Source organism: Pleurodeles waltl, chromosome 11 (genome assembly GCF_031143425.1).
Source record: "Pleurodeles waltl isolate 20211129_DDA chromosome 11, aPleWal1.hap1.20221129, whole genome shotgun sequence".
Taxonomy (NCBI): domain Eukaryota; kingdom Metazoa; phylum Chordata; class Amphibia; order Caudata; family Salamandridae; genus Pleurodeles; species Pleurodeles waltl.
The window spans coordinates 729176447-729203941 of record NC_090450.1 but is presented as its reverse complement, the minus strand read 5'-3'; the positions used below and the strand labels follow the sequence as shown (position 1 = coordinate 729203941).

The following is a 27495-nucleotide window of genomic DNA, read 5'->3' as shown; positions in this document are numbered from 1 at the left end:
AGCCTCCCCCAGCCTCTGGAAATGCTTTGTTGGGCACAGAGGTGCCCAATTCTGCATAAGCCAGTCTACACCGGTTCAGGGGACCCCTTAGCCCTGCTCTGGCGCGAAACTGGACAAAGGAAAGGGGAGTGACCACTCCCCTGACCTGCACCTCCCCTGGGAGGTGTCCAGAGCTCCTCCAGTGTGCTCCAGACCTCTGCCATCTTGGAAACAGAGGTGCTGCTGGCATACTGGACTGCTCGGAGTGGCCAGTGCCACCAGGTGACGTCAGAGACTCCTGCTGATAGGCTCCTTCAGGTGTTAGTAGCCTATCCTCTCTCCTAGGTAGCCAAACCCTCTTTTCTGGCTATTTAGGGTCTCTGTCTCTGGGGAAACTTCAGATAACGAATGCAAGAGCTCATCCGAGTTCCTCTGCATCTCTCTCTTCACCTTCTGATAAGGAATCGACTGCTGACCGCGCTGGAAGCCTGCAAACCTGCAACATAGTAGCAAAGACGACTACTGCAACTCTGTAACGCTGATCCTGCCGCCTTCTCGACTGTTTTCCTGCTTGTGCATGCTGTGGGGGTAGTCTGCCTCCTCTCTGCACCAGAAGCTCCGAAGAAATCTCCCGTGGGTCGACGGAATCTTCCCCCTGCAACCGCAGGGTCTCCTCTCAGCACGACGAGCGAGGTCCCTCGAATCCAGCGACTCTGTCCAAGTGACCCCCACAGTCCAGTGACTCTTCAGCCCAAGTTTGGTGGAGGTAAGTCCTTGCCTCACCTCGCTGGGCTGCATTGCTGGGAACCGCGACTTTTGCAGCTACTCCGGCCCCTGTGCACTTCCGGCGGAAATCCTTTGTGCACAGCCAAGCCTGGGTCCACGGCACTCTAACCTGCATTGCACGACTTTCTAAGTTGGTCTCCGGCGACGTGGGACTCCTTTGTGCAACTTCGGCGAGCACCGTTTCACGCATCCTCGTAGTGCCTGTTTCTGGCACTTCTCCGGGTGCTACCTGCTTCAGAGAGGGCTCCTTGTCTTGCTCGACGTCCCCTCTCTCGGCTGGTCCAATTTGCGACCTCCTGGTCCCTCCTGGGCCTCAGCAGCGTCCAAAAACGCTAACCGCACGATTTGCAGCTAGCAAGGCTTGTTGGCGTTCTTTCGGCGGGAAAACACTTCTGCACGACTCTCCACGGCGAGAGGGATCCGTCCACCAAAGGGGAAGTCTCTAGCCCTTTTCGTTCCTGCAGAAACCTCAGCTTCTTCTGTCCAGTAGAAGCTTCTTTGCACCCGCAGCTGGCATTTCCTGGGCATCTGCCCATCTCCGACTTGCTTGTGACTTTTGGACTTGTTCCCCTTGTTCCACAGGTACCCTAGATTGGAAATCCACAGTTGTTGCATTGCTGGTTTGTGTCTTTCCTGCATTATTCCTCTAACACGACTTCTTTGTCCTTAGGGGAACTTTAGTGCACTTTGCACTCACTTTTCAGGGTCTTGGGGAGGGTTATTTTTCTAACTCTCACTATTTTCTAATAGTCCCAGCGACCCTCTACAAGGTCACATAGGTTTGGGGTCCATTCGTGGTTCGCATTCCACTTTTGGAGTATATGGTTTGTGTTGCCCCTATCCCTATGTGTCCCCATTGCATCCTATTGTAACTATACATTGTTTGCACTGTTTTCTAAGACTATACTGCATATTTTTGCTATTGTGTATATATATCTTGTGTATATTTCCTATCCTCTCACTGAGGGTACACTCTAAGATACTTTGGCATATTGTCATAAAAATAAAGTACCTTTATTTTTAGTATAACTGTGTATTGTGTTTTCTTATGATATTGTGCATATGACACTAAGTGGTACTGTAGTAGCTTCACACGTCTCCTAGTTCAGCCTAAGCTGCTCTGCTAAGCTACCATTATCTATCAGCCTAAGCTGCTAGACACCCTATACACTAATAAGGGATAACTGGGCCTGGTGCAAGGTGCAAGTACCCCTTGGTACTCACTACAAGCCAGTCCAGCCTCCTACAGCGTCTTAAATGACTGTGAACCTCTGGATTCTTCTAACCGAAGATTCCTTACCTTGAAATATTCCCCAGGCACCAGACCGGATCTGGAAAATCTTGATCAGTACCTCTGCACGCTAATAGCTGGAATTGATGGGCTCTGCATCAACTCTGTCCACTTTGTAAGTGACATCATGGTGCCCATATATGCGTCATCCCAGCTCTCCGACATTAGTTCCTTACTTTCTGCACCCTCCGCGTTAATCCAGAGAGCTATTTCAGTCATTTTTATAACTATTTTAGAGAATTGGCTCAGTGTGCTAGAGAGATGTCCCATGGTAATCTTTCAGGGTTTAAACCTTGCGAGGTGTGTCACAGTTAGATGTCTGTGTCTGATCTCCACCTGGTCTGTTTCTGCTGCCTGGTATGTTTCTGCTGCCTGGTATGTGGTCCAGTTACTGAGCTATTTCTCAGGGCCATTCTCAAAGCAGTACCCACAGACAATCGTCTTCATGCTCCAAGACTTCTACCTCCACGTTGGGTACGTCCAAGAAACACAAGAAAATGTTGTGCTTCACAGCCCGCACCTGTACTCCACCTGTTGGGTCTGCGTCCAGGGCAGCATTGTGCCACCTTACGTTCCCTGAAGCAATGTCTATCTGCCCAGCTAAAGAATTTCATGACTCAATGCACACCATTTTCGAGCCAACCAGTCCTGCTTGGGCGCCTTCTGGCCTAACAGAGCCATGTGGTGACCCAGCCATGTTACCAGCAGGTTTGCCCAACACCAGCCAGTCCCTCCGGATTTGCCCCCGCATCCGGATTGACACCCCATGGGTACCTATACCCATCTCTTTTCTAATTAATCCGGTGCCGACTAGGACGCCAGCAGCTCCACTGGATGACAAACCCATACACATTTATGACTCGGCTGCACCACCTCCTAGATTTGGCACTTTTGGATAGGCCCTTTATCCCTGAGTGGGAGTGAGAAGACAGAAGAGTATGGCCCTTTGAGGGGTACTGTGACCAGGAAGAAAATTGGTGCATGGAACAGGGGCGATGCAAGCAGCTGGTCACCTCCCAAGACTCTGGCATACTTTCCCCTCCAACCTAGTTTCGGAGGTAAGTGCAACCTTTGCAACTGTGATGCGCAGGGAAGCCAGTGTCCTTGACCTACAACTGCTAGGGGTCAAGGTCATCCCAAAGGTGTTTCCCTCCAACCCACCAGATAGGGAGTCCAAGATGCTGGATACTTTTGGAAAGTGAATTTTCTCTACCTCCAGCTTGGCCTTCCATTCACGGAACAAATGCATGCCTCTTGGGTTGATAGTCCCATGATCTCAGGGACTTGGTTGGGCCGCTGCTACCCATACACCTTGAAGAGGGCTGCGCCATTCTCAACCAATCCTTGGATGGTCGAGACACAGCAAAGTTTGCCATCAGGTGTGGAGTGGACACCATGGAGTCCCTTAGGCAGAACAATGACCTGGTTGCAGTGTACTGGGTTTTGGGGTATGTTCAGTAACCCCTCATTAGTGTTCCATTCAGTGGCTCCCTTCTGTGTGGTGACAAACCTGATACTGTGCTTGAGGGGTTTTGGTAAAGTGGAGCCGCTGCCAGGTACCTTGGCCTCTCCCAGGCTTCCTGCTCACAACAGTCCTTTATCTCCCTTCTGCGGTCATGGCACTAAGAGGGCATCTGCACATCCAGCCTTACCAACGTACCCAGCAGGTTACTCAGCCTTTTTGTGCCAGAAAGGACACAGTCATACTCTGATCTGACCAGACCCCACCTCTCCTGCTGCCGCAGCCTCCATGCTCCTTTAGCAAGCTCTCTATCGCACACGGTCATCCAATTGGCATCAGGTTCCTGCACCACCTGCCCCAATGGAGCAGCATAACCTCCAACAGGGGGGTGCTCCAAATTGTGCAGAAGGATTATTCCCTCATTTGTCGAAATTACTCCACCTTTACCACTATTGCTAGAATGGCTGATAGAGGACCTTGGCCATCTTTTTGGTCTGTCAGGAAGTTCAGCCTTTCTTGGTCAAAGGAGCCATCGAGAGGGTTCCAGTACCAGAGATAGGGCATGGTTGCTATTCTTGCTACTTCCTGGTGCTGGAAAAGGTTGGAGGCCTCCATCCTGTTCTAGATGTGCATCCTCTAAACACCTTTCTGCAGAGAGCGACATTTAAGATGTTTTAACTGGCACAGGTTCTGTCTGCCCTAGACCCTGGAGACTGAAGGGTAGCATTGGACTTCCAGGGCGGATGCACACACTTCCCCGTTATGCAAGGCCTCAGACATTACCTGCGATTCACAGTGGGACATGAGCATTTCCACTTCATTTGCTCCCCTTCGGCCTTACCAGTGCCCCTCAGGTATTTACTAAAGTGATGGCGGTGGTTGCAGCATATCTTTGGAGATCAGGGATTCCATTCTTTGCCAATTTCGACAACTGGCGGGTTTGACCCAGTCAATTGTTTTCCACCTCCAGCCTATGGCAAACCTTTTGGACTCGCTGAGGTTAACTGTCAACATGCTGAAGTTACACCGAACTCCTTCACAGATGCTCCCTTTTATCAGAGCCTTTCTGGATACAGCGCAGTTCTGCGCCTACCCTCCGGAGCAGAATCCAGGATATTCAGTTTATTTTCCTGATGTTTCAGCCACAGTCCTGGATTTCTTTGAAACTGACCCTGAGGCTGCAGGGTCCGATGGCCTTTTGCATCCAGCTGATGAAGCACACCAGATGGCATATGCAGGCTCTGCAGTAGGATCTGATTTCCCAGTAGACACAACATCAGGGGGAATGCTCTGATCCAGTTCAGAATAAGAAGGAAACTTCAAAGATCTGCAGTGGTTGCTGACGGACCGTGACTAGGCCAGTGGCAGAACCAGCCATCAATGCTTTTTGGCTTGTGACTGGTGACTACGTTTGGAGGGGGTGTGAGGTCTCTTCCAAGAATGGGGAGAACCTTTGCTCTATCTGTTAGTCTCCACACAGATCATACAATGTCAGCACTTCTGCACGTTGGCGTTACTAAAACATTTACCACTTGGAGATGCTTTTCGCCTTGAGTGGTACAAGGGACTCCTAACTCATACAGCCAATACCACTCCAGCCCTGAGTTCTTAAGATCAGGACCGACCGGGCCCAAGTCATCTTGAATCACTCCAGATTCAGCACTGAAAGTATGGTATCCCATGCTCCTGAACATGAGCATCGGTCCTGAGCTCAAGCTGCCCTTTTGGGAGGATCTACTGGTGCAGCAACATTGTAGGATTCTACACTTAAACCTTCACCTTCATACACAGAGATTCAAACTGTGGTGTTTGAAAATTTTAATTCTTCATCCTGATGTCCTTCTGGATGAAGGTGGTCATCCCCTTCCATGTCAACCAGAGCATTGCACTGCCTGCGGTTTTCACTCCCTCATTCTTTTAAGGAGGAGATACTCCATTGCCTGGACCAAAAGAGAGAGCTATCTTTGTACACCAAAGACCAACGGGTGGACAATAGGATCCTCAATGAGTTCACTTGAGGCGAGGCTGTGCAGGAACAGACTACCTCACTTTAGCTAAGAGCAGCCTCCTGAGGGCTTGCAAGCCCATTCCACCAGGGCCAAGGCCACTCCTAAAGCAGGGATGTAGAATTCCTATAGCAGACGCCCAGGACGTATTGTTTGGGGTAAAGGACAACAGGTTTTTATGTTTATTTTGTCCATAGGCCAAGTAGGCCCATTGCCCTGCAGCACAAACCCTTTGGCTGCCAGGTTACCACGTTATGGATCAGGGAAGAGCACTTTCTGCAGTTACGGTAATTTGTGTCCATGTGTTAATGTTGTTCAAGCTTGTATTTATGGTTTATTAATGCAAAGCTTTTATTATTAGGTTGAGCACTCTAAGGAAATGCTGTAAGCTCGGACTGCACTACTGAAAAGTGGTTCCATCGTAAAAATGTGTACAGACGTTTGCAAAGTTTTACAAAATGAAGCTACATAGAATGCTCCCAGAATGCTCTGATCAGATTAAAATACTTGAAAAAGCTCGAAAGCAAGTTTATTTGCTTTCAAGATAAAATGTTCACAAAAAAATAGGGAAAAAGTTTGCTAATCTAATGGGAATTTTTTGGTGCCATTTCTTTGAAGCATCATTTTGTAAAATGTGTTGATGCATGATTAAAAAAACAATCAGCATGGAAAATCATTGTAATCCTATTTACAAGATTATGGTAAACATGAAAACAAACAAGCAATGTCAAAGCCAATAGGTCCAACATTGGTGGTTTGCCTTTTGGTTTTGACAATGTGTGTCTTGTTTTGACATTTTGATTGCAAAAGTATTTTGTGGGAGCTGCCGTGCCTGCATCTTTATAACAAACATTGACAAGAAGAAAAGTTAATTTTTAATCTCAAAAAGCACACACTGCTTAGACGTTCCTGGCACTAAACAAAACTTTGTGTGCAGATATGCTCCTTGTGAAAGAGAAGAAAACTGTCGCTCAGTGAAGCCAGTGTTAGAGAAAATGTTATTAAAAACAAAAGGTCCTGGTTAATACCAAACCAAATTAGGGGCCCAATTCTTAAAGAAAATCACAAAAGTGCAGTTTATGGTATATGTCCTTGCAGATTTATGACTAGTAAATTTACAGAAGTAGGCCAAGAAATCCTACTCCTAGAAGATATTTGTGAACTGCATTTTAGCGCAAACAACTATATATGCGTATACTTGCTCAGGGGGATATTTGTTAAGCGTCTACAAGTTCACTTTACTCACACCACTTTTTCCCCCCACCCCTGGGAGAAGTTTTACTTCTGCCCTTGTCAGGAGTACATTTCCTACCTTTTCAGTATGGAAAAAGATCAAAGAAGAGCCTGTGGAAATCCCTAAAACATGCAAGTTAGTAGGTTTTTATAGATTCAAATGGGAATTCCATCCCTGGAACTATTGCTCACTGCCACTTCCTGCCTCAGTATGTGATATGTGGAAAGGTGGCAAAAGGAAATTGCTAATATTCAAACCATACTATTGTATGAGCCCTGGCATAAACGGAGAGGCTGTTATCCGAGGTCTTGTATAGTGAAATTGCTGCCATAATTTGTCGCAGCATTAATTGGGACAAGTGGATTTTTTTTTTTATCAGGACAAGTATATTAATGACGTGATCTGTCCCATGGACAAATAGACATTTTGTTAAATTCCACACCTCTGTAGTATATTGGCAAATGTCCAAGACAGGAACCGCATGCCAAGCCGCTATGTGGATGTCTCTCCACACGTTCAGGAAGCACTACTGCTTGGAAAGGCTGATACGTTCAAGATGAGCATTTTGCCTGCTCAGTCCTCCAAACGTTTTTGGTTTAAGCCAGTTTGCAGACCCTCCTCCTGGTATGTATTGATTGGGTATCTATTCAAAGGTGAGGTATCTGTGGTTGGAAGTCTATCAGAAAAAAAGTTGTAGAGGATTCCTCACCAACCCTCACATCCTGCCCGCTATGCAAACTGGACTCGTTACCTAAGATCTTATTAGACACTGCACACTGGTTCAACATTGGTTTTAGGAGGCTCTGCATTTTTGGTGCAGAAATAGTTTAAAAAAAAAAAAAGTCGGCTAGCTGAGGTGGTGCATGAATGGTCATTGTGACATCCCTTCTAATGCAGAGCTGATTGATGGCACTGATCAGCACGCGGAGGTACTGCTCAAGATTTTCTCAATCCAGTTTGATGCTTGGGAAGTATACTAAGGTGAGGGATCTGCAGTTAGACTCTCTACCAGAAAAGGCATTATCAAAAGTATCTTCTTTTTGTTTTTGTATGCATCCTAGATTTTTGAGGCAATAATTGCTCTGAAGCACATCTTTATCCAAGTATTTTTTCAGCAGTTTGAGTTATAATACAGCTTTCTCAGAACTTTTGTTACAGCTGCCCTGGTGCAGAAAGTAATCAGTGGAAGAGTATTAGTGATTTTGCAAGCATTAAACAGATGCTTTCCTCAATTAAAAAATAAACTAAAATGACTTTGCTTTCATTGGATTTTGAACCTAAAACGTGACATTTCCACGCTTTATCAGGTGTACATCAGTATGTGAATTTATACAATGGCCTTTTGGGTTCTATTGCCGCTGCCAAAATCTGTCAGGTAGTAGCCATGTTTGTTGCTCCAGAGAGCAAAGTATATCATATTATTGCAAGCATTTGTTTAGCAGAGTCTGCCATTAATATGGCCTTCTAACACTGTCTGCTGGTGGTTCGTTGCCACATGATTCCAGGGTTTTCATCGGAGATCAGTTTGCCTCCGTGGAATGTGGTGTTTGGGTTCTTGTGTTTTTGTCTCTCTAGTTGGCAGGCAATTTCCTGAGCGATGTGTTAAATGGGTGTGTAGGGCTTCTACCACTTGCATAGCCTTCCTTTACACATTGACGGGCTCTTGCACTTCAATTGAAGTTGGTCTAGTACAGACATTGGTAGCTCTGTGGCATCTTTGAGCTGCGTATAGTTTGTGGAAAATAGTCTAATGTGCTCTTGGATGTTGGTAGATGGCTATGGCAAGTGCAATTGAAAGGACCATGATCTATATCTGCTACATTGGGTGCATGTGGGATGTTTGTAGCAATAGTTTGGATTTCGTGAATACTTGTATGCATCAGTATAACACAAATCTAGGCAGTAGGGTAACAGACCTTGGTGCTTGTTTATACTAAAAGATCATGATCACAGTAAACAAAGATAACTTAATTGCGACCGAAGTAGAACCTATGAAAACCTTTAAAAGCCAGGATGCTGAGTACTGCTGTACATTCTCACAAAATGAAAGACAGCAATTGGAATAGTATTCAAAGTTTGCCAAGTATCAAAAATGTGTCTGGGAATGACTTAACTATAACCTTATGCTATTTTATATATATTTGTTTTAATAGTAAAGACACTTTCTATAGGCTTTTGAAATGCTGTGTGCAGTTCTTGGAGGCAGAAGATTAGAAGGAGCTTGCAATTATAAAACTAACCCAATTCAAATGCAGAATAGAGGAGATCGGCCTCAAGAAGAAGTGTTTCCCACAAGCTGCCTTAGGCAGATTTCCCTAGTAGGGGAAAGCATCAGTAAGATCAGCGAAGTTCGCATACAGCATACTCAGACCTCCTTTAAGGGCTGCATCACCTGCATTCAACATGTAGTTCAGGGCAGTCCTGCCATCAGGGCCTGTCCATGACGTGTAGCTCAGTCTCCATTCCCCTTCTTGAGTAGGAAGTTCACTCTTCCCCCATGTTCAGGTAGGGGTGATTCAGTTGCCTAAGATCACAGAACTTACGAGTGCAGATTTCTTCACTAAGCCACTGTTGCATGCATGTGTTGATTCCTCCACACCTGTTCATGCTCTAATTCTTATGCTATAGTTCAGTTTCCTCCGCCTCCATCTGTGCAGCACTCTTGGTATGCTTTGTGTTTTAAAGTTTGTTTTTAAATGGGTACCTTCTTTTCCACAGACTGTTGCTTCCTTGTTGGACAAGTTCAAGCAAAGTGATCAGGTGTTCGACATTCATGCCGAACCGGAAGAAGAGGACTGTTTGGATGGGCCAGTGGAGGATGACTTTGATGCAGATGTGGGTGAGGGCATGGATTCAGGGGACCTTGGGGGCTTCAAGGATCAGCGTGAAGCATGCAGGAAGGAACGTGAGACAATCAGGTGAATGGTCTACAAGCGTATCTTTTGATCTGAAGCTTGTTTTTTAGCATGCCTGATTTATAAATACAGATATCTTTGGTCTATGATCAGTGTATGTGACGCTGAGTCGACAGCAGAATCTGCTATTTCAGAATCCATACTGGATGGATGAATAAGTCTCAATCATTTTCGTCACAGTCACTATCCAATAAAATTGATTGGCAGGTTTTCTACTCCAAAACATTTTCAGTCTTCTGAGGGTGCTGCCTGTTAACTTTAAAATGGCTAGAGGTGCCATCTCTGGTGCCTGTATATAGGCCACGAAGGGGACTGGTCACAAAGGTAAATTTAGTCCTAAAAACACGTTTGAGATTAACATTACTTGTGCCCACCGGTAATTCACAAAGGGATAACTGGCGGACATAGTCCCATTTTCATTTGCCGTCAGAGTGAGACTCTCTCTGCACCTCTAAATCCCACTCAAGGTTTGATAACTTTGGGGCTCCAAGGCATGAATAGCCTGGGAATTTTGTGTGCAGACCATTATGGCTGTTTGTTGGCATTCACAAGTTCCTCTCATTCCCCTTAATACGACCCCCCTAAGAATGCCACATGACCTTCCCAGGAATGTGCCTGAAAAACTGTGCCTGAAAAACTGTGCTTGGTGCAGCTTTCCATGTGTATTCCTGGTAACTTTAATAAATTCCTGAAAGTCGCAAATTTACACTTCACGGCAGTAGACCTAATATGCTAGGCCCCTCTACTGACAATGTGGAAGATATCCGAGCAATCATTATACAGCATGCCCATGGGAAAGCAACAGATGCTAAGGAGAAATCTAGGATAGGAGGGCTCAACAATGGCTCCTGTCATCTTCCAGCAAGCATAAAAGGGTACAGCAGCAGGCAAATACACAGCGAAGAAAGCATGCATCAGGAGCCGTGGACTGCAGTTTTAAGTTGCAAGTAAATGTGCAAAAGTTGCCAAATGTCTCTAGGATACGAGGAGGGGAGCAAGAGTTCAGAATGTCAATTGAGCATTGCAGTAGACCAGATCACCGAGCTAGTCCTTAAATTTAGGAGTCCGCGCTCTACCCCAGCAACAAGCAATGTGCCTCTTGGAAAGCAGTCAGTACAGAGCAATAAATTTACAAGTAGGTGCAGGGAAATCTTTAACATATCCCAGTGGGGTAATCAAAGGTGTCAGCACTATCCTGTCCTCGGTCATACCAGAGAGCACCTCCTGTACCTCCATCCAATAGGAGTGCACTGGTCCTCACCCCCATGCCAAGTGCAAAAAACCAGCACCATCTAAACCACACCTCGCACAATGGGTGCATAACCTAAGCCCAAATCAATGTAACAAGACAGGACTATGGTATGGCCTAGGTATTAATTTGAAATGAATAATTCAGAGTCTGCTACTATCAGATATCAATCCTATTTAGGAGCAGCAGTATTGCCATTGTTCATCAAAGGATGCCACCTAACTCCTGTTCCCAGCATTCCCAGGCTCTGCTTTGTGTGTCCCGGGGTTCAACCAGTGTGGCATGATAGAGAAGGGAGACCAGGTGTTTGGGGTTGGAAACTTGAAGCATGCAACTCAATGTGGTAAAGTGCTGATCCGGCCCCCGTGACGATGCTGGGAGTCCTGGGGGTGCAGTGAGAGGAGGCGGAGGAACTCGGTGATGATTTGAGCCGGCGCGTGAAGTGCCCGATAGCGGAGAGCCGCAGTGCGGGTCGGTAGCCTTGAGGCCCGTGTTTCGGGTGACCCCGAGAAAGGTGAGAGGTTGTCAGCCCACGTGGAGCTTCCCGGGGAGGCCCATAATGGAGGAATAGCAAGACACTTCTCTTCCCCTGCATAGGTTTTTTTCCGTTGTTTTCGGTGCGGGGAGTCATGTTCCGGTGAGGAGCGGCTTGGGGCCAGCAGAAGAAGTGATACTTATCGTGGCAAGAAGAGCACCAGTAAGAGAGGTGTCTGGGGGGCGCCTATGCCTCGATGGAAGCTACAATCTAATAGGGTCTCCAGTTATTTTGTGCCTGCTGGATCGAAGGTGCTTGTGTCGACGTGGTCACGTGACATGGCACCCACTAAAGAGGACCTTTTGTCGTTCCTCCGTTCCTTTAAGGCGGAATTGCGAGAGGAACTCACGGCTGACTTTAAGACCGCGCTGGAGGTGCTCCATACTGATGTTAATAGTCGCGTGACATCTCTTCAGGCAGATGTGGATTCCATGGGGACCCGTACGTTAGATCTCGAAACACAGGTCCAAGAGATAAAACAACAAGTAAGTCCTCTGGAGAAGGAGGTCTCACAGCTCAAGTCGCAACTTAAACTTTCGATACTCAAATGTGAGGACTTGGAAACTCGCTCCCGAAGAGACAACATTAGAGTGCGGGGGATGGAGGAAGGCAGTGAGGGACCGGATCTGGAGGAGTTTGTGGTGGGTCTCTTCTCCACCCTCTTGGGCGATGACCACCCAGAAGTACAGATTGAAAGGGTGCATAGGGTGGGGAGTCGCTCCGCCACTGAGAATAAGAGGCCCGCAACATCCTGGTGAAATTGAGTTAATTCAAGGTCAAGCAGCGCATCTGTCAAAGGGCGAGGCGACAGGACTTTGTGGCCTTTCAAGGAGCTCAGTGCACACTATTCCAGGACAGTGCTCCAGCTAAGTTGCTCCGGCGGCAGCGATTCCGTCCGATCACGGATGAGTTGAAAGCACAAAATGTTACGTACAGATGGACATTCCCCTTTGGCGTTGCTTTTGAACTTAACAACAAACCCTACCACTTCATGGAGTATGGAGAGGTGGTGGCTGCACTGGGGCTGCAAGAGAGAAGTGCAGACATCGGTCTTGCGGTGTCGGGGGGGAGTCGCGGTGTTGGGAGGACCACTCTGTGTCCTCTGCTGGGGATCACTGGAGGCAGCCACAGAAGGGGAGGAAAGCCCCCAAGATGTAGACAGGTGTACCTGACCCACGTCGGCTGAAGGTTCACCTAGGGGAGGAGGAGAAGATTCTGGATGGGAGCCCCCCCCCCCCCCCCCGGGAGCTCCCCCCCTCAGAGGAGGACCTGGAGACTTTGGACTGGCTGTAAGGGCGCTGGCGGTGTGAGCGCATCTGGTGTGTTTCCCTACCATCCCTCCAATAAGTGGCAAAGGAAGTCTCTACTACGGACACTGTTATCGCTTTTGAAAGTGTTCTGTCGGGCGGATGAATACCCCTTCCCGACCATGAGGACCACCCGGAGATTTCCGTATCAGTCTCAGTGACGTATAGTTTCTATGTTACTTTTTCTGTTTTTATTTTTGATATTTGTTTACTGTTTGTTGTCCCTACTACACATGGATGAACAGCCTTGGCAGAGGAGGGGGCTGAGGGGGTGGGGTAGGAGAAGCCAGGGATCCTGGGATGGAGGGGGAGCGATGGGACCCCGAGTGACTCCTTTGGTCAGATGTACTCACGGGCGAGGCCTTCTTAGCCGCACTGACATGACGCTACATTTTCTAACATGGAATGTTAAGGAGCTTAATTCCCTAACAAGCAGTCACAGCTGCGGAAATTCTTTGACGACGACCAATATGATATTGTGGCTTTGCAGTAAGCATCTCAAAAAGGGCGAAGGTCACAGACTACAGCATAAACAGTATCTGCAGATTTATACTGCCTCCGCAGCAACAAAATATTTTGGGGTGGCCTTGCTGTTCCATAGATCCATGCACTTCCAACTATCGGGGTCGAAACTAGATAAGGAGGGTAGATTATTGTTGGTCAAAGGCTCCCTGGGGGGAGCAGGTCTTTTCCTATTACACTTCCTTGATGTGCTGGGGGTTTTGCAGCGGGTGAGATAGTGCTTCTGGGAGACTTTAACTTGATTTGGGACACTGCTCAAGACACAACATATCCGCAGAGACCACTTACAAGTGCCTTTGCAAAATCCTTTAAGACGGCACTTTACAGATTTGGGCTTCTTGATTCTTGGCACTCATTTTACCCCACGGTAAAAGACTATACATTTTTCTCCCACTCTCATAGATCCTACTCCAGGATTGATTATATATTTCTAAGCTAGCCACTTCGACAATCTCTCCGATCGGCAGCGATCCATCCGATAATCATATCTGATCACGCACCAGTTGAGGTGGGTTTGGAGTGGTCCCTCCCGAGGTCACAGAGTAGGCGTTAGTATTTTCCACACGTTTAACCCGCTCCTGACCTTTCACTCTCCCCCATACCCCAATCCACTATAACACGGCCTTTCCCCCGGGAGCTACTCCAGGTCCCTTTGATAAGTGGAGGGAGGGGGGTTGTTTGACGATCACTGATCTTTTCCATGGGGAACACGTACTTACATTCGAAAATTGCTGTAGACACTTCCATTTACCCATTTCTGAGCGCTTTCATTAATATCAATTACTCCACTGTGTTACTCAGCCCAATATGGGGGTGGCAGCCACCAGGGATCTTCTTCTCATCAAGAGATTTGTTCAGGAGGGAGGGGGTAGTAGCATGGGGTAGTATTTCCACACTATATAGGTTGTTGATGTCAGGGCAGCACGCGTACACCCCTGGCCTTTTGGGAGCAGATTCTGGAGTCCCCGGTGGAGGAGGGTCTTTGGCCCCGTCTATTTCAGGACATAGTCAAATATAACCGCTCCATGGGCACTAGAGAAGCACACTATAAGCTCCTCTACAATTAGTGTGTCTACCCGGAGAAACTTAAAAAATGCTATCCCCAGGTGTCTGGTAGGTGTTGGTGGGGATGTGGGATGTTGGGAGATTTTAGGCATATCTGGTGGGACTGTCCCATTATATGCCCATACTGAAACAAAATTCTGTCACATCTAAAAGAGATTTTGGGCTACCCCGTCCCAGCCTCACCGGCACATATTTTATTGGGCCTGTGTGCTCCAGAATTGCAGCACCAAACACAGGGCAACTGCTCTATTCTTTGGATGGCACTGGGTGCAGCGAAGACGGAACTAGCGTCATATTGGAAGAAAACAGAACCACCTCCAATAGCACTGTGGCACGCTAGTCTGTGGCGCAGGCTCACTATGGAACGCTTATCTGATAAACTGGATAATTCTAGGAGGAGCTTTGACTACATTTGGGTCCCTCTGGTGAGGTTCCTTTCCAGGAGCATACCGCTCACAGCCTGTAGCCCGCATCTTAGGGCTTTGCACCTTTTCGATGTGCAAGGTCGGGGGTTGGAGGTCTGATATGGGGGGGGGGGGGTACGGGGGCCTGAAGCACCTGGTATATTGCCCGAGCCTATTTATGATTCGATTTGCTTATAATCACTGTTTTCTTAAATGATAAAAGTTAATAAAAACTGTTTAACACAAAAATCATTCCACTATTACTGTCTATATATAGTGTTGCCCTCTCCAGTGCACAGAGTCCAAGGAGGGAGAGGACTTGTTTGCTTAAAACACTATACTCACATTGATACAGAAACATGGTTTTAACTACCTTTATCTGTGTTTTACAGAAAAACAACTTTTGCAAAGATTTTTAGGCTTCATTATATCCTCTGGTTCCAAGTGGAACAGTTTAGGGCAGTGTTTACCTTACTGGGGGTCGCAACCCACTGGTGGGTCACCAGATGGTTTTTGGTGGGTCGTGGAAGTCCAAGCAATAAATAGATTTTTTAAAAAGTGTGATAAACAAAGATTTTTATACGATCATAACAAATCAAGACACTTATTTAGTGACATGCAAATGATAAATATTCTTAGAAAAACTTTGTACACATTTAATGGCCATTTAGATGGAAAATGTGCAGCCTTTAAATAATAGTGCGCTATCACACAGTGTTTGATTTACAAAAATAAATAAAAATCACCAACCTCATGTCCATTAAAGCTCAGTGCGTCACGAAAGTTTGTGATGCTAAAAAGTGGAACAGGCTCATAAAAGAGGCTGATTCGACCCCTTTCAGGAGCCATAGCTATTGTTCCTTAGTTTTCTCATGTTTTATGTTCTCCTCTGGTAATGTCTTACATTTTGTGAAACTTCCTTAACGGAACCTTTTAAGATCTAATAGAGCTACAGTTGCTATTTATACCATACTCCAGGTCCACTTCTGCATTCTCTGTTGGTTCCAGACCCTATCACTCATTGGATGCATTCAGAGGCTGCTCCTCTGGGCTGAAGATACCTGGACACCAACGTTTCCAATATGGAAGATACATTTGAACGCTTGCATTTCATGCCGTTTCATAATTTGACATCATAGGCAACGTAGGCCCATCTAACAATGATCAATCATGATGGAGAAGGGGCTTGCATATAAGGAAATCTTCTTAAAAAATGAAGGTGGAAATTTACTGAGATTTGGTGTTTATCCCAGCTTTTTGGAAGCTCAGATCAATTACAGTTAAAGGAGTATAATGAAACATACTCCACTTGACCTAATTAATGTTTATCTTTATTTCATAACAAAAGTGAAGCCAGTAAAATTGCGTACATCTCAGATTATTATGTATACCATGAACAGCCACAGAGTAATCTACTTTAAAAAATGCAGAGCAACACATAAGCAGTTACTGTGATATCCTTGTTAAGCAAGCAATTTTGGAGGGGAAGGAGTGAGAGACACTTATCGGGTAGTCTGTTGTTCCTGGGGTACATCAGACATCCACTTGCCCTACTTTCAACTTTTTCTCAAGGATTGGTTGCATGGGAAGGGTAACCATAGCACTTAACTAATAATGCTATGATTGTGTGTAAGGAAATGCCTCCTTGGCATGGTTGCCCCCTGACTTTTTGCCTTTGCTGATGCTATGTTTACAATTGAAAGTGTGCTGAGGCCTGCTAACCAGGCCCCAGCACCAGTGTTCTTTCCCTAACCTGTACTTTTGTATCCACAATTGGCAGACCCTGGCATCCAGATAAGTCCCTTGTAACTGGTACTTCTAGTACCAAGGGCCCTGATGCCAAGGAAGGTCTCTAAGGGCTGCAGCATGTCTTATGCCACCCTGGAGACCTCTCACTCAGCACAGACACACTGCTTACCAGCTTGTGTGTGCTAGTGAGAACAAAACGAGTAAGTCGACATGGCACTCCCCTCAGGGTGCCATGCCAGCCTCTCACTGCCTATGCAAGTATAGGTCAGTCACCCCTCTAGCAGGCCTTACAGCCCTAAGGCAGGGTGCACTATACCATAGGTGAGGGTACCAGTGCTTGAGCATGGTACCCCTACAGTGTCTAAACAAAACCTTAGACATTGTAAGTGCAGGGTAGCCATAAGAGTATATGGTCTGGGAGTTTGTCAAACACGAACTCCACAGCACCATAATGGCTACACTGAAAACTGAGAAGTTTGGTATCAAACTTCTCAGCACAATAAATGCACACTGATGCCAGTGTACATTTTATTGCAAAATACACCCCAGAGGGCACCTTAGAGGTGCCCCCTGAAACTTAACAGACTGTCTGTGTAGGCTGACTAGTTCCAGCAGCCTGCCACACTAGAGACATGTTGCTGGCCCCATGGGGAGAGTGCCTTTGTCACTCTGAGGCCAGTAACAAAGCCTGCACTGGGTGGAGATGCTAACACCTCCCCCAGGCAGGAGCTGTGACACCTGGCGGTGAGCCTCAAATGCTCACCCCTTTGTCACAGCCCAGCAGGGCACTCCAGCTTAGTGGAGTTGCCCGCCCCCTCCGGCCACGGCCCCCACTTTTGGCGGCAAGGCTGGAGGGAACAAAGAAAGCAACAAGGAGGAGTCACTGGCCAGTCAGGACAGCCCCTAAGGTGTCCTGAGCTGAGGTGACTCTAACTTTTAGAAATCCTCCATCTTGCAGATGGAGGATTCCCCCAATAGGGTTAGGATTGTGACCCCCTCCCCTTGGGAGGAGGCACAAAGAGGGTGTACCCACCCTCAGGGCTAGTAGCCATTGGCTACTAACCCCCCAGACCTAAACACGCCCTTAAATTTAGTATTTAAGGGCTACCCTGAACCCTAGAAAATTAGATTCCTGCAACAACAAGAAGAAGGACTGCCTAGCTGAAAACCCCTGCAGAGGAAGACCAGAAGACAACTACTGCCTTGGCTCCAGAAACTCACCGGCCTGTCTCCTGCCTTCCAAAGAACTCTGCTCCAGCGACGCCTTCCAAAGGGACCAGCGACCTCTGAATCCTCTGAGGACTGCCCTGCTTCGACGACGACAAGAAACTCCCGAGGACAGCGGACCTGCTCCAAAAAGAATGCAACTTTGTTTCAAGAAGCAGCTTTAAAGAACCCTGCAACTCCCCGCAAGAAGCGTGAGACTTGCAACACTGCACCCGGCGACCCCGACTCGGCTGGTGGAGAACCAACACCTCAGGGAGGACCCCCGGACTACTCTACGACTGTGAGTACCAAAACCTGTCCCACCTGAGCCCCCACAGCGCCGCCTGCAGAGGGAATCCCGAGGCTTCCCCTGACCGCGACTCTCTGAAACCTAAGTCCTGATGCCTGGAAAAGACCCTGCACCCGCAGCCCCCAGGACCTGAAGGACCGGACTTTCACTGGAGAAGTGACCCCCAGGAGTCCCTCTCCCTTGCCCAAGTGGAGGTTTCCCCGAGGAAGCCCCCCCTTGCCTGCCTGCAGCGCTGAAGAGATCCCTTGATCTCTCATTGACTAACATTGCGAACCCGACGCTTGTTTCTACACTGCACCCGGCCGCCCCCGCGCCGCTGAGGGTGAAATTTCTGTGTGGGCTTGTGTCCCGCCCGGTGCCCTACAAAACCCCCCTGGTCTGCCCTCCGAAGACGCGGGTACTTACCTGCAAGCAGACCGGAACCGGGGCACCCCCTTCTCTCCATTCTAGCCTATGCGTTTTGGGCACCACTTTGAACTCTGCACCTGACTGGCCCTGAGCTGCTGGTGTGGTAACTTTGGGGTTGCTCTGAACCCCCAACGGTGGGCTACCTTGGACCAAGAACTGAACCCTGTAAGTGCCTTAGTTACCTGGTAAAACTAACAAAAACTTACCTCCCCCAGGAACTGTGAAAATTGCACTGTGTCCACTTTTGAAATAGCTATTTGTGAATAACTTGAAAAGTATACATGCAATTGAAATGATTCAAAGTTCCTAATGTACTTACCTGCAATACCTTTCAAACAAGATATTACATGTTAAATTTGAACCTGTGGTTCTTAAAATAAACTAAGAAAATATATTTTTCTATACAAAACCTATTGGCTGGATTTGTCTCTGAGTGTGTGTACCTCATTTATTGTCTATGTGTATGTACAACAAGTGCTTAACACTACTCCTTGGATAAGCCTACTGCTCGACCACACTACCACAAAATAGAGCATTAGTATTATCTATTTTTACCACTATTTTACCTCTAAGGGGAACCCTTGGACTCTGTGCATGCTATTCCTTACTTTGAAATAGCACATACAGAGCCAACTTCCTACATTGTGCAAGATGGAGGCATAAATTATTTACTAAATGATAATTGATTGGTAAAGCAGAAATTTTGCAATATTATCAACTTAAACTATGAAATATGAGTTTGATCCTTGTAATGTTACAAGTCATTAAATAAGAATATCATGAGATTCAGAATTAAATGTTAATGCCTTGGTTGGGCTAGGTCATGGGCGAAACAACTGGAGATGTGGTGTTGTCCATAGGTGTACCTCTGATTTGTTATGCCTGGTGTTCTCAATGATATGCTGGAATTGCTTGATTTATTAAAAACCAATATTCTGATGGATACACCTACTTGTGGATTCCTCACCTTATGAATTCGTCCTTGCGTCAGCATCCGACGGAAAGTCTTCTTCCTAGCTGTTCACGTCGACGAGGACGTCATAATGGTACGGCTCCACGTGACTCCGTCTGACGTCAACGTGCCAATAAGAGGTCCTCGTCGGCGTACTGACGCCAGTTTTCCTTTTTTCCGTGCCTTCAATGCCAACGGTTTTTCTTCCTGGCTCGTTGATAACTGTAGCGCTTTTTGGTGGTTACAATGTCGCCTCCAAAAAAGTCCGGTTTCATGCCGTGTAGAGAATGCGGGGGTCGGATGTCAGTGAGCGACCCCCATTCGGATTGTATTTGGTGCCTTAGTTCGGAGCATGATGTAGACGGATGCTCTTCGTGCCAGAGCATGAATCCGAAAGCTCTGAAGGAGCGTGAGGCGAAGCTCTTCTTGGCAAAAGCGAAGAAGGGGGGGCCAAAAGAAGGATTCCTCCCATGCTTCTCCCAAAAGACATAAGCGGCGTTGTCATGACTCTCGGCGCCGTTCGGAGCGGAGCCGTTCGAGGTCGAGTTCTCGATCTTCTCGACGTCAGAAGACATGGGAGATGAGCCCCACAGTTACGCCTCAGCCCGAGAGTCCGGAGTTGTCGCCGGAGCCATCCGTATTTGAGGTAGTTCAGGGTGGCCCTCCGTTCTCGCCAGCGTCGAGGGAGCCTGATGTACAGCAGACCTCGACTCAACAGTAACTGTAACTGTTGTTACAACAGGAGGTTGTCACCATGTTGGCAAAAGGTGCTATAGAGTTGGTGCCGTTGCAGGAAAGGGGTCAGGGGTGTTATTCAAGATATTTCCTGATTCCCAAAGTGGACGGTCGTTTACGGCCGAACCTAGACTTGAGGATTTTGAATTTATTCCTCAAGCAGGAAAAATTCAAAATGCTGACCCTAGTGCAGGTTCTTTTGGCGTTGAACGAAGGAGACTGGATGGTGTCTGTCGACTTGCAGGATGCGTACTTTCATGTCCCGATAATCAAGTCGCACTGGAAGTATCTCCGGTTTGTGGTCGGAACGCAACACTACCAGTTTGCTGTCCTTCCGTTTGGACTTACTTCATCACCTCGAGTTTTCACAAAGGTGATGGCAGTTGTTGCAGCACATCTCAGAAAGAGGGAAGTAGCGGTTTTTCCTTACTTGGACGATTGGTTGATCAAAGCCAAGACTCCAGAGCTTGCGTTGTCTCATCTGCGAATGACAACACAGTTGTTGTTCGATCTGGGCTTTTCAGTAAATGTACCCAAATCTCACCTGGAGCCCTCAACGCCTCCTGTTCATAGGGGCAGTACTGGACACAGCAATGTTTTGGGCCTTCCCCCCTGCCTCAGCGGGTTCGGGACATTCAGGCGCTGATTCCATTGTTTCAGGGTGGAGTGGCAGTTCCAGTCCTCAAGGTCTTACGCCTGCTTGGTCTGTCTGCTTCTTGCATTCTGTTGGTCACTCACGCTCGCTGGCTTATAAGGGCTCTTCAGTGGTGCCTCCACAGGCAGTGGTTCCAGCACAAAGGGGATCTCCGGGATTCAATAAAGATCTCCAAGGACGCTGTAGCGGATCTTCATTGGTGGACAGTGGACGGCAACCTTTCCCAAGGAAAACCGTTTTCACTACCACCTCCTGTGGCCACAGTAATATCGGATACTTCCACTCTAGGGTGGGGAGCTCATCTGGGGGACCTGGAGGTCAAGGGTCTTTGGTCTCCAGCGGAACAGATGTTGCATATCAATCTGTTGGAATTGCGGGCAGTACGTTTGCCGCTCAAGGCCTTCCTCCCTACCCTTCGCGGTCAGTCAGTTCAGATCTTGACGGACAACACTACCGCAATGTGGTATATAAACAAGCAGGGAGGAGTGGGGTCGTACCTTCTTTGCAGAGAAGCCCTGCGACTCTGGTCCTGGGCTCAGGACCATCAGATTTGCTTAATAGCGAATCATTTGGCCGGAGTTCTGAATGTACGTGGCGACGGTCTCAGTCGTCACTTCTCGATAGATCACGAGTGGCGTCTCCATCCAGACCTGGTTCTCCACATCTTCGGGATGTGGGGCATTCCTCAGGTGGATTTATTCGCCACTCAAGAGAACACTCATTGCCCGTTGTTCTGCAGCTTCCAGTATCCGTTGCAAGGGGCGTTGGGGGACGCGTTTCAGATGTCCTGGAGCGGCCAGTTGCTTTATGCGTTTCCCCCCATACCCTTGATTCCTCTGGTTCTGAGAGAGGTTCGTCAAGACCGGGCCCAAGTCATCTTGGTGGCACCGGACTGGCCGAGAAGGGTATGGTATACAGACCTGCTTCAACTCTCTGTGCCCTCCGCTCAGTCTCCCGCTCAGGGCAGACCTCCTCTCACAGTCGCAGGGGCAGGTTCTACACCCCCACCTCCAGAGCCTGCACCTTCATGTCTGGAGATTGAACGTGGCAACCTGAGTTTGTTTTCTCTCCCACCGGATGTAGTGGATGTTATTCTATCGTCCAGGCGACACTCCACTAAATCTATTTATGCTGGCAGGTGGGCAAAATTTGTGGTTTGGTGTGGGGAGAATCAAAAAGATCCCTTGAAGGCCCACCTTTCTGATATTCTTTTATTTGCTCTTAGTTTGGCAAAGAAAGGCTGTACGGTGACTACAGTTAAGGGCTATTTGGCGGCTCTGTCGGCGTTTCTTTGCCTTCCGGACCAGCCTTGTTTAAGTCTCCAATTGTAAATCGGTTTCTTAAAGGTTTAGTGAATAAATTTCATCCTGTGCCCTTTCACATGCCTCAATGGGACTTGAATCTGGTTTTGACGTTCTTAATGGGTTCGCCTTTCAAGCCCATGCACTCATGTCCGTTGAGATATTTGGTATTAAAGACTGTTTTCTTAGTTGCGATCACTTCTGCTAGGAGAATTGGAGAGCTTCAAGCCCTTTCAGTAAAACCTCCTTTTACCATGTTTTTCCCTGATAAAGTGGTACTGAAAACCAGGGCTGCTTTTCTGCTGAAAGTTGTCACTCCTTTTCATATAGGGCAGTCTATTACCCTATCCTCGTTCTACCCCACCCTTCTAAAGATGAGGAGAGGATACATAGGCTGGATCCTAAGAGGGCGCTGAGCTTCTACCTGGAGAGGACTAAAGACTTTCACCTGGATGATCAGCTGTTTGTGGGGTATGTTGGACAGCGAAAGGGCAGAGCGGTCCAGAAGCGTACACTCTCCAGGTGGGTCATCTTGTGTATTAAGATCTGTTACTCTCTGGTGAAAAAAGTTCCTCGTTAAGGTATCAGGGCCCATTCTACTAGGGCTAAGTCTGCATCCTCGGCCCTAGCGAGAGGAGTTCCGTTAGTAGATATGTGCAAGGCGGCAACTTGGGCGTCCCTCCATACCTTCGTAAAACATTGTCTAGACTCTGAAGTGAGGAGGGACGGTCATTTTGCTCGTTCGGTATTGCAAGATTTCTTGGTGTAATCAGACAGGCACCCACCACCGAGTGCAGTACTGCTTGGGACTCTATTCATAAGGTGAAGAATCCACAGGTAGTTGTATCCATCAGAAGAACAAGTTACTTACCTTCGGTAACGCTTTTTCTGTTGGATACACTAGCTACCTGTGGATTCCTCACGGTCCCTCCCACCTCCCCGTTGCCTGCCTGAATTCCCGGTTATCTTGCGGTAATTGGAAATATGTTTCTTTATGTATTTGTATATACTTGTATTTTAAGATGACTATGTAAATATATGGGTTTAATGGACAATGTTATTGTTTCTGTATATATTTTTATGGTTTTTGATGGGTCGGTATTCACCTGTTTGCCTCAAAGGCACGAAAAAAATGAGGTGAAACTGACGTCAGTACGCCGACGAGGACCTCTTATTGGCACGTTGACGTCAGACGTATTCACGTGGAGCCGTGCCATTATGACGTCCTCATCGACGTGAACAGCTAGGAAGAAGACTTTCCGTCGGATGCTGACGCAAGGGTGAATTCATAAGGTGAGGAATCCACAGGTAGCTAGTGCATCCACCAGAAAAAGCGTTACCGAAGGTAAGTAACTTGTTTTTATGGCACAGATTGAATTAACAGAAGGTCGCAATAGTGCCCACGGTATCCTGGCATATCCAGAAATGTAAGATGCTCCCTGTATACCTCAGAGCTGTTTGGCTGTGAGTCTCTGTTGATGTAGTTTAAAAGAAGTGAAAATGCTTCCTTGATGTATAATCTGCACCATTTTGAAGAAGTAAAGTTTAAGAAACCTGAAACAATGCTGTCACAGCGTCCATTGTTGGCTATGAAAAAAACTCATCAGAGTTGGTGTAGAGGCACCGCAGAGGGCTGCTCCAAGAACTTGCAACTTGTGCTAACTTAGAGCAACAGGTCCCATTAATATTGCAGTGAGGTCGTTTTTGGTAAAAAGTTGAGTGTTCCTTGAGAATCTCATTGAATTGATTAAGCAAATCGGCTCTCAACTGTGGTTGGATAGATAGGCAAGGGAATGACAAATTAAATGGTGGAGTTGATGATAGACAATCAGTTCAAGACAGTGACAGTTCAAATAATAAGCAAGGCGCGGATTGTGAAGACTGTTGCAGTGGAAAATCCAAGTCTGGAACCAATACAGAGAGCCTCTCTACTGGAATATGTTTATAGTTTTTATATGTTGGTTGACAGAGCGGCACAAGAGTGCAATTTACTCCTGGCCAGAGTGGAGAAAGTATTTTTCATTTTATTTGACTTCATAGGCAAAACTAACGTATCTATTGGAACAGTTCAAGTCCTCAATTATACCTGGGAAGAGTGCCTATCTTGCATGCATAACCCAGTTATGGACTTTACCCTCATCTAAAGGTTAGAAAAAATGCCTGACTGAGGTTATTTCAGTCAGGAACTTCATTATCTTTTTGACTCTTCAGGCAGGATTGTCATTCCCAGGGCCAGTATGGTATTTGAGTTGTTAGTCAGAGAGAAGGCAGCTGCAGAAACAAAAGGGACCCATCTACCTACAAGGTCCAAGTGAGAAGCTGGTACAACTGACTTCTTGGGCAGCCCCCCCCTTTCTCACGCCACTCAACTTCTGTGGCGGTGTGTGGGTAGTTATAGGCACATTTATCAGCCTCGCAGAAGAAATCTGATTCCTGGGTGCTGAACATAATAGAGCTTGATCATACAAAATAATTCAAATCAAAACCAAAAACAATGCTTCCAGCAATAGAATACCATAATCATGTGAAGGTCCTACTATTAGAAATAATCTGGATATTGCAGAAGGGCCGCCCTTGAGCAAGTGCCAGTTCCTGAAGACATCTAGGTTATTCAAGATTGTTTTTAAACTAATTTGAAGAAAAAGAGAATTGTGACCCATTCTAGATCTGAGAGCACTGAACACATGTAAGGAAATGCCTCCTTGGCATGGTTGCCCCCTGACTTTTTGCCTTTGCTGATGCTATGTTTACAATTGAAAGTGTGCTGAGGCCTGCTAACCAGGCCCCAGCACCAGTGTTCTTTCCCTAACCTGTACTTTTGTATCCACAATTGGCAGACTCTGGCATCCAGATAAGTCCCTTGTAACTGGTACTTCTAGTACCAAGGGCCCTGATGCCAAGGAAGGTCTCTAAGGGCTGCAGCATGTCTTATGCCACCCTGGAGACCTCTCACTCAGCACAGACACTCTGCTTGCCAGCTTGTGTGTGCTAGTGAGGACAAAACGAGTAAGTCGACATGGCACTCCCCTCAGGGTGCCATGCCAGCCTCTCACTGCCTATGCAGTATAGGTAAGACACCCCTCTAGCAGGCCTTACAGCCCTAAGGCAGGGTGCACTATACCATAGGTGAGGGTACCAGTGCATGAGCATGGTACCCCTACAGTGTCTAAACAAAACCTTAGACATTGTAAGTGCAGGGTAGCCATAAGAGTATATGGTCTGGGAGTTTGTCAAACACGAACTCCACAGCACCATAATGGCTACACTGAAAACTGGGAAGTTTGGTATCAAACTTCTCAGCACAATAAATGCACACTGATGCCAGTGTACATTTTATTGTAAAATACACCCAGAGGGCACCTTAGAGGTGCCCCCTGAAACTTAACCGACTATCTGTGTAGGCTGACTAGTTTTAGCAGCCTGCCACAAACCGAGACATGTTGCTGGCCCCATGGGGAGAGTGCCTTTGTCACTCTGAGGCCAGTATCAAAGCCTGCTCTGGGTGGAGATGCTAACACCTCCCCCAGGCAGGAATTGTCACACCTGGCGGTGAGCCTCAAAGGCTCACCTCCTTTGTGCCAACCCAGCAGGACACTCCAGCTAGTGGAGTTGCCCGCCCCCTCCGGCCAGGCCCCACTTTTGGCGGCAAGGCCGGAGAAAATAATGAGAAAAACAAGGAGGGAGTCACTGGCCAGTCAGGACAGCCCCTAAGGTGTCCTGAGCTGAAGTGACTCTAACTTTTAGAAATCCTCCATCTTGCAGATGGAGGATTCCCCCAATAGGGTTAGGATTGTGACCCCCTCCCCTTGGGAGGAGGCACAAAGAGGGTGTACCCACCCTCAGGGCTAGTAGCCATTGGCTACTAACCCCCCAGACCTAAACACGCCCTTAAATTTAGTATTTAAGGGCTACCCTGAACCCTAGAAAATTAGATTCCTGCAACTACAAGAAGAAGGACTGCCCAGCTGAAAACCCCTGCAGCGGAAGACCAGAAGACGACAACTGCCTTGGCTCCAGAAACTCACCGGCCTGTCTCCTGCCTTCCAAAGATCCTGCTCCAGCGACGCCTTCCGAAGGGACCAGCGACCTCGACATCCTCTGAGGACTGCCCCTGCTTCGAAAAGACAAGAAACTCCCGAGGACAGCGGACCTGCTCCAAGAAAGGCTGCAACTTTGTTTCCAGCAGCTTTAAAGAACCCTGCAAGCTCCCCGCAAGAAGCGTGAGACTTGCAACACTGCTCCCGGCGACCCCGACTCGGCTGGTGGAGACCCGACACCTCAGGAGGGACCCCAGGACTACTCTGATACTGTGAGTACCAAAACCTGTCCCCCCTGAGCCCCCACAGCGCCGCCGGCAGAGGGAATCCCGAGGCTTCCCCTGACCGCGACTCTTTGAATCCTAAGTCCCGACACCTGGGAGAGACCCTGCACCCGCAGCCCCCAGGACCTGAAGGACCGGACTTTCACTGGAGGAGTGACCCCCAGGAGTCCCTCTCCCTTGACCAAGTGGAGGTTTCCCCGAGGAACCCCCCCCTTTCCTGCCTGCAGCGCTGAAGAGATCCCGAGATCTCTCATAGACTAACACTGCGAACCCGACGCTTGTTTCTACACTGCACCCGGCCGCCCCCGCGCCGCTGAGGGTGAAATTTCTGTGTGGGCTTGTGTCCCCCCCGGTGCCCTACAAAACCCCCCTGGTCTGCCCTCCGACGACGCGGGTACTTACCTGCAAGCAGCCCGGAACCGGGGCACCCCCTTCTCTCCATTCTAGCCTATGTGTTTTGGGCACCACTTTGAACTCTGCACCTGACCGGCCCTGAGCTGCTGGTGTGGTGACTTTGGGGTTGCTCTGAACCCCCAACGGTGGGCTACCTTGGACCAAGAACTAAGCCCTGTAAGTGTCTTACTTACCTGGTTAACCTAACAAATACTTACCTCCCCTAGGAACTGTGAAAATTGCACTAAGTGTCCACTTTTAAAACAGCTATTTGTGAATAACGTGAAAAGTATACATGCAATTTTGATGATTTGAAGTTCCTAAAGTACTTACCTGCAATACCTTTCGAATGAGATATTACATGTAGAATTTGAACCTGTGGTTCTTAAAATAAACTAAGTAAAGATATTTTTCTATATAAAAACCTATTGGCTGGATTTGTCTCTGAGTGTGTGTACCTCATTTATTGTCTATGTGTATGTACAACAAATGCTTAACACTACTCCTTGGATAAGCCTACTGCTCGACCACACTACCACAAAATAGAGCATTAGTATTATCTCTTTTTGCCACTATCTTACCTCTAAGGGGAACCCTTGGACTCTGTGCATACTATTCCTTACTTTGAAATAGTGCATACAGAGCCAACTTCCTACAACACATTTATATTAAAAAAAAAAAAAAAAAAGTCTTGAGTGATTTCGTTAATA

At 47.5% G+C, this 27495-nt stretch overlaps 1 protein-coding gene across 2 annotated transcripts in view; it reads left to right on the top strand.

The window, feature by feature from the left end:
- Window positions 1-27495, top strand: part of NCAPH (non-SMC condensin I complex subunit H) — a 209811-nt gene that overhangs the window by 78095 nt on the left and 104221 nt on the right. For both annotated transcript variants that reach the window (XM_069214413.1, XM_069214414.1), the window contains exon 9: window positions 9477-9676. In XM_069214413.1, the coding sequence (XP_069070514.1) occupies window positions 9477-9676 (200 nt within the window). The remainder of the gene's footprint in view (window positions 1-9476; window positions 9677-27495) is intronic.